Source organism: Erythranthe guttata, chromosome 6 (genome assembly GCF_056151865.1).
Source record: "Erythranthe guttata isolate IM_541 chromosome 6, IM_541, whole genome shotgun sequence".
NCBI classification, from domain to species: Eukaryota; Viridiplantae; Streptophyta; class Magnoliopsida; order Lamiales; family Phrymaceae; genus Erythranthe; species Erythranthe guttata.
In genome coordinates this window covers 16,242,692-16,250,396 of record NC_142538.1, presented here as the reverse complement: position 1 = coordinate 16,250,396, position 7,705 = coordinate 16,242,692, and the positions used below count along the sequence as shown (strand labels likewise).

General features: G+C 36.6%; 1 protein-coding gene and 1 long non-coding RNA gene across 4 annotated transcripts; both read right to left on the bottom strand.

Annotated features, from left to right (window-relative positions):
* Positions 1-238: 238 nt before the first annotated feature.
* Positions 239-892, bottom strand: LOC148770297 (putative histone H2B.3). Its single transcript, XM_088819962.1, has one exon. The coding sequence runs from the start codon at positions 836-838 to the stop codon at positions 416-418; it is 423 nt and encodes a 140-aa protein (XP_088676088.1). The 5' UTR covers positions 839-892; the 3' UTR covers positions 239-415.
* A 2,815-nt stretch (positions 893-3,707) lies between these two features.
* On the bottom strand, positions 3,708-7,333 carry LOC105963470 (uncharacterized). 3 transcript variants are annotated; one of them, XR_016031881.1, is made up of 4 exons: positions 5,826-6,419; positions 4,502-5,277; positions 4,342-4,417; positions 3,708-3,971 (listed from the first exon to the last, which is right to left on the bottom strand). It is a non-coding gene; the product is annotated as an uncharacterized LOC105963470 (long non-coding RNA). The 3 variants fall into 3 exon arrangements; XR_016031880.1 differs by lacking the exons at positions 3,708-3,971; positions 4,342-4,417; positions 5,826-6,419 and adding exons at positions 6,446-6,546; positions 6,954-7,060; positions 7,157-7,333 and having other exon boundaries at positions 5,138-5,277; XR_001173279.2 differs by lacking the exons at positions 3,708-3,971; positions 4,342-4,417; positions 5,826-6,419 and adding exons at positions 6,446-6,535; positions 6,954-7,060; positions 7,157-7,310 and having other exon boundaries at positions 5,138-5,277.
* Between the last annotated feature and the right edge of the window lie 372 nt (positions 7,334-7,705).

Sequence of the window (7,705 nt, the reverse complement as noted above, 5' to 3'; positions counted from 1 at the left end):
GATTTTGCATCAAATAATTCGACATATTTAACATGCAGGCAATAAAAATATCCTACAAAATGTTCAGACTAATTATAAAAACCGAGACTTTTTCGATAAGCTATGACATTGTAAGGGAAGCATCGATGTCGACAAGTCAAATGCATGCGAGATCGTACGTTCGACGTATAAATTTATAGAAAAATAAATAAATTTCATAAACATATATGAAACGAAATGCAGATATATTCGATACCGATTAACTTCAAAATCTCCAATCAGGAAGAATCTTATAAAACCAATTTTTTTTATACAATCAGAAAATCAAGCAAAAATTTCAACCAATTAAAAAACGCGATGGCAAAATCGTCATTTAAATGGAAATAAAATGAAATGAAATGAAACGAAACGAAACCCTAGGAATGGGGGAAAAAAATTAGGAGCTGGTGAATTTGGTGACGGCCTTTGTTCCTTCAGAGACGGCGTGTTTGGCCAACTCGCCGGGCAACACCAGCCTCACGGCGGTCTGGATCTCGCGAGAAGTGATGGTCGGCTTCTTGTTGTACCGAGCCAGCCGAGCCGATTCCTGCGCCAGCTTCTCGAATATATCGTTGATGAAGCTGTTCATTATTCCCATGGCTTTGCTCGAGATCCCGATGTCTGGGTGGACCTGCTTCAGCACTTTGAAGATGTAGATCTTGTACGTCTCCACGCTCTTCTTCACGCGCTTCTTCTTCTTGTCTCCGGCGACGGCGGAGCCGCCGTCCTTGGGGAGCTTCTTCCCGGCCTTGGGCTTCGTCTCCGTCGGCGAGGCCGGCTTCTTCTCCGCTGGCTTCTTCTCTCCTTTCGTGGGTGCCATTTTTTTTCTCTGTAATCGGTTGTGATGTGAGAGTGAAGGGTGGGGAATTTTGAGAGAATGGAGAAATTTTCTACTGGGGCAGCGTTTATATAGATTTGAGGTGGCTTGTGATTGGTCAATTTGGAATGACGTGGATTGAAATTTTCAGCCGTTGGATGGATGAGGATGTACGGTTCAGATTGATACACGGCACGTGACGTTTGATTTTAAATTTTGAGGATTTCTTCTTTGTCCCCCACTTTCGGCGGGCAGTTATAGTTTTGGACCCTACGCGCCAATGGGCCCAATACGATTATTTTGGGGGTAAAATTGTAAATAAACTTGTTGAGAATATTTTTGGTTTCATTATGTAATAGTTTTTTGGGATTTTCAAAAAAAAAAAAAAAAATGTAATAGTTTTTTGGGGGAAAAATTGTAATCAAATTGTGTGTATAAATATGCCATATTTTGAATTTAATGTCTACAAAATGATTTTAAAATGTTGGAGGAACATATTTCTCCAATTAGTCGATCGTTTCGCACAAAATTTGACGCTTGAATGTCGTGTCCTCTGTACAAAAATTGACGTCTGGTTGATGTCGAAAAACATTAACATTAGTCGACCTGTAAATGTCGAGCAAATATACACAAAATGACATTTGCAGGTCGAGTTCCGTAGTAGATCTACAATGTTAAAAGAAAATCAAATATAACCCAAAATCATGACTATTAAGTATGATCTCACAACTACGTGCTCATGAAGAATTCTAAATAATTTTAACACAAAAAAAAAAAAAAACAATGAAAAAGTTTTGATTCTCACAAAACCCATTCAATTTTTCGCCCTTTTAAAGGCGCTTGGGCTTGGTCTTTGGTGTTGGATTGCGTTTGTGTTGGAGCACTCATCGTCCTACGGTGAAGGATTGGGTGGTGGCGGCAGCGGACTCAAGCGGTGGTGGTGGTGGTGGTGGTGTTGAAGGTGTTTGATCTGCACGTTTTGCTCTAATCTGTTTTCTTATTCCGTTTTCTTTTTTGGTGTGTTTTGCAAATTTAAATCTTGTTTTTTGGTCTTGAAAGGAAAAAAGGGAAAATAAGTGATGGGTATATTAGCCATTTTATGGTGTGTGTTTTGTTGTCTTCCTTTTAATTGGTCTTACACTTAGTGGAACGAGTATTTTGAGTAGCCGCGGCCTTAAAAGCTCTCATTGTTCCTAAATAATAGTCGTTTTTCAGTTTTACACAAATATTAATAATTTCAATAAATGTTTCTAAATTTTAGGAAAAGTGCCTTACAAACACTCGAATAACATTTGATCAACTAATGGTGGGATAAAAAGAATTAATATTAGAGTTGAATACTTGAATACATATGGGTAAAACAGGAAAAGAGGAGGAAATATTATCTGATAATGATCAATGTGTTATTAATCCTTTTTCATTAATATGTTTGGTGCTATTCGTTAATAATAGAGTTAACTGCAAAAAATCCCCTAAACTTTGGACGTTTTTGCGCTTTATCCTCTGAACGGAAAAAAGTTGCACGGGCATACCTGAACTTGTCAAATTGTTGCACCGACGAATAAAATGTCCATTTATAGCCAAATTTTTGCCTGAATTGCACACGTGCAACTCACACGTGATAGTGGAAGGGCTATTTTGTCGATTCACAATATTTTTAGGAAAAAAAAAATAATAAAAGAACAAAGAAAAAGAAAAAAGAAAAGAAAAAAAAAACAGAAAAAATAGAAAAACTGGACTGCTAACCCACCTTCTTCCTCCTCTCGTGCTGTTACTGCGGAACAGATCAGGGGGGATTTTGTACAGCACCACCAACACCTCCTCTGCTCCGCCGCACCACCACCACCTCTACGCCTTCGCTGACGTCCGCCTCTTTAAAATCACCGAGCCCGCCTCCCTCAGCCGCCGCATCGTTCAATCGTTCGAGAATGGGAAGATTTCCTTGCTGTGAGAAAGCTTACACAAACAAAGGCGCGTGGACTAGCGAGGGATGCTGGCGGTCGCTGCCCAAATCCGCCGGACTCCTCCGCTGCGGTAAGAGTTGCTGCCTCAGGCCGGACCTCAAACGTGGCAGCTTCACCGAAGAAGAAGACGAACTCATTATCAGAAGAAAGCTTTTGAGCTGGGGTATTGACCCCACTACTCACAGACCAATCAATCATAATCCCGCAATTATTAATCATAATATTTCATTTTCCGGTACTGTAAGTTCTAAGGAAGAAGATCGGAAATATATGAGCGGCTGTCGGAAAAGAAGAGAAAATGATTAGCATCCCGGTTAATATTATGATTAAAGAACGGTGCCCCGATTTGAATCTTGAACTGAGAATTAGGCCACCCACTTATCAAGAACCGATTTTGTTGATGATGAAATCAGAGAGCGATGAGGATATAATTAGCCAAGTGTCAATTGTGTTGAATTGAAATTGGATTTACTCAGTCACAGATTAGCTGTAGATTGTCTTTTCTTGGGTAGTTTTTTTTTTCTCCCGTGGTGAAGCAAGAGGAAAAGAGGAAGAAGATGATGGGTGCCAATTTCTTCATTCTTTTCCATTTTTTTTAATAAAAATTGTGTGAGTTGGCGAAATTGCCCCCCTATTTTCACGTGTGAGTTGCACGTGCACAATTCATGCAGAAATTTGGCTATAAATAGACTTTTTATTCGTCGGTGCAACAATTTGACAAGTTCAGGTATGCCCGTGCAACTTTTTTCCATTCAGGGGGTAAAGCGCAAAAACGTCCAAAGTTTAGGGGGTTTTTTGCAGTTAACCCTTAATAATATACTATATGCAGAAAAAAATGCTTATTGAAATGTGCAACTACCATGAAAACAAAGATATGGCAAGTACTTCAAAAAAATGCAAAAAAAATATGAACATAAAATATAATTGCTAAAAACAAGATAAGTTTTGTATTACAATTTAGTCGAATATATTTTCTTTTTTCCAACGACATATAAAATGGGACAGAAGGAGTGTAAAATTGCAAAGGGCATCATTGTCATTATATAAATACCACCCTATTACAATTTACAACTCTCGATACCCCCACAATTCTACTGTCATCTCCGAATTCGTTCATGCAGCTGCACTTTGCCTCCTTGCTTTAAACGTGCAACAAAATAAGTTATCACAACCTGCTCCACATGTGCAAATCCATAAACAAATTATTAAGAATAAGATCGCACGCAAAAGTAGCCTATGGAAAACAGAGAAAAAAGCTAATATGGTAAAAATAATTATTTTTTATTTTTTTTCAAAGCAAGTTCGAATAACAGCAGTGACCAAAATTTCAGAACCTATTAAGCAGCAATTAAAAGTTACAAAATCGTAAATTAATACATCAATCTAAAATTTGGGTGGAGAGGAATCAGCCAACAATCCGTATTGCAATCAAGGGACTGACTATTCATATCTTAGATGTTCGGCACAAGCACAATAATAATAAAAAAATTGGCAGCACCTACAGAAACACCTAAGACAACGTTTCAAGCCCATCATCAGTACCTGTCGAAATTCATCATTTTCCTTTCTCCCGTCTTAGTTAACGAATTTAGTGTACTAAAGTTCCATCACTTGAAATCTGTTTTTTCTGCCATTCGATTGAACTCACTATACGAAAAAGTTTTAACAAATCGAAAAAAAATACATCATGTGTATTGCTTACATGATGATTTAGCTTCAGATGAGCAAGGCAAAATTCATGTCCGAGCCATAAATTTGGACCACCAGCAGCTATATAAAGCTGGGCAGTCCAAATGGGCAAAAGGATCCGCCATACTGTTTTCCTCATGAAGTATTTCATGTACACAACACGCATCCAGTGAGATACGTCACAAATGAAAAGGACCAAGATAACACAAATGAATGTCTAGAAAACAAGATTAAGAGGGTGTTTGGCTAAGCTTATAACTTATAAGTTCTTCATAAGAATTTGGTAAATAAAAAAATCAACATGATCTTAAAAATTCAAAAAACAAGTTGCTAGAGTCTTTTTCTTTTTTAAAGAAAAAATACCCCACATTTTTATTTAAGATCTTAAAAACATTAAAAATAGCTTATAAGCTTATTACCCAAAAACTTCAGAAATTAATTCTAAAAATAAGACCTAACAACTTATCATCTCTTAAAATAACTTATCCGTTTATCATCTGTTTAAAACAAGCTTAGCCAAACAGGCTCTAATTACAATCCAAAACTCGGTGAACTATGACGTCAGTGTGATTCTACCAAGAAATCGTTACAAATTTAAACTAGAATATTTCAACCTGAAATAAGAAGTTTAACTACTCACTTTCCGTAATTTGGGGTTACCAGGGGTGGCCGCAATTTGCCCTACGATTTACAGTCGTCTTCATTAGAGAGTTAAGTTCTTACAAATTCCTTCATGCAGCTGCACTTACCTCGTTGCTTTAAATGTGAAACAAAATAATTTTTCACAACCTGCTCCACATGTTCATATCCATAAACAAATCAATACAAATACGATCAGTCGATCACAAGCAAAAGTATCATATGGAAACAGAACGGAAGGGTTTTTAATTTTATTTTTTTTTCGTCAAAGCAAGTTCGAATAAGTAACAGCAGTGACAAAAATTTCGGAAGCTATTAAGTAGCAATTAAAAGTTACAAAAATCTTTAAAAAGTAAGTTAATACATCAATCTAAAATTTGGGTGGAGAGGAATCAGCCAACAATCCGTATTGCAATCAAGGGACTGACTATTCATATCTTAGATGTTCGGCACAAGCACAATTTCAAAAAAAAAATCGGCAGCACCTAGAGAAACACCTAAGACGACGTTTCAAGCCCATCATCAGTACCTGTCGAAATTCATCATTTTCCTTTCCCCCGTCTGTACATTACACTACTTAACGAATTTAGTGTACTAAAGTTCCATCACTTGAAATCCGTTTTTCCTTCATTTGATTGAACTCACTATACGAAAAAGATTTAACAAATCGAAAAAAATACATCATATGTATTGCTTACGTTATTAGCTTCAGATGAGCAAGGCAAAATTCATGTCCGAGCCGTAAATTTGGACCACCAGCAGCTATAAAGCTGGGCAGTCCAAACGGGCAAAAGGATCCGCCATACTGTTTTCCTCATGAAGTATTTGATGATGTACACAACACGCATCCAGAGAGATACGTCACAAATGAAAAAGACCAAGATAACGCAAATGAATGTCTTGAAAACAAGATTAAGAGGGTATTTGGCTAAGCTTATAAGTTCTTCATAAGTATTTGGTAAAAAAAGTTAAAACGATCTTAAAAATTCAAAGAACGAGCTGCTAGAGTCTTTTTCTTTTTAAAGTACCTATACCCCACATTTTTATTTAAGATCTTTAAAATATTAAAAATAGCTTATAAGCTTATTGTCCATACACTTCAGAAATTAATTTAAAAAATAAGACGTAACAACTTATCAGCTCAGTTTATCATATGTCCAAAATAAGCTTAGCCAATCGGGATATAATTAACTAAGATATCAATATGATTTTAACCAAGAAACCGTTGTGAATTAATCTAGAATGTTCCACGCTGAAATAAGAAGTTTAACTACGCACTTTCCCTTTTAATTACCAAAAAAGTCGGGACAAAATTAACCTGATATCCACTGCCATCTTGACTTCAACCCAATCGTCCATCTTCTTCGCGTCTTCTTCCACACACCACCAAGGACATATTAGCATACACCTTTCGGTCAGCTTTCGTAAGTCCAACGTGAAATTTGCACAGTCAAATATTCAAAATAGCACGAGAAATTAAAGATTCCGAAATTTCTAACAAAGAACCTATCTTTTCTATTAACAGTTTGTTAACTGTGAAATACTACTCGATATTTGAAGTACGGATACCATTAAATCGGCAATGTTTAAGTGCGGCGTATTCATTTGCAATAGAAACAACAAATAATCCGATTCGATAGATAGGCCACAGCTATTATAACCTCATTTTCTCAACTATCTCACTACAATTATTCACTTTTTTTTTTCTGAAGACGATGAAAGGGTAAACTGATAAACACATAGAATTTTTTTTTGAAAAAAATACTACCGAAACTAAATTAAGAAGAACTCATAACCTAGATCCATAGTCAAACAAAAAACTATACCAAAAGATTATGCTTTGTCCTGGATGATGTGTGGGAAAAAGAAACGAAGAATGTCAGCGGAAACGGCACTCAATCTTCAATCGTCACGCGCCGCTTGGACCTCCGATCTATCGACGGAGGAAAAAAGAATCTTCATTACTAATTTTGCATATAAAGGGCAGAAATTGAAACCGAGGATGAAATATAGTCAAAAAGAAAAAAACCTATAGGTGAATCGATTGAATGAGCTAACGGCTAGATCGGGAATAAAAGCTCATTTCGTGGCCGCCGCCGCCGCCGTCGGCGCACCATGAATTGGGGCGGCGCACTGTATAATATCACATTAGGGCTCCGTCATCTGACTTCTGCGCGTTGGACATAGTAATAAATTCTCAACTTATATTTATTCAAAAACTAAAACGGGATAAATAGCATTTTAGACCCTGAAAATATTATATTTGGTGAATACGCTCTTAAAGAAAGAGATTATTGCATATTAGCCCCTCACTGTATATGGGGAAATTCCACCTCCTTTTTTCTTTTTTCTTTTACCCTTTTAATTCCAAATACGGTTAGAATTTAGATGACTAATTGACTCCCATCAGTAACTTTTGATTAATTGACTTGATTTAGTTAATAAAATGTTATGTGCAACCAATGGCCTTTTGCCACTAGCTGTAAGTGACTAGTCATCGGAACTTCGATTATGATTTGATTTAGTTGATGATTCATCGGAATTCTAATTAGTTGACTTGATTTAATTGATAAACTTT

Coding starts and splice junctions, on each gene's coding strand:
- LOC148770297 (XM_088819962.1), bottom strand. CDS start 838: ATGGCACCCACGAAAGGAGAGAAGAAGCCAGCGGAGAAGAAGCCGGCC.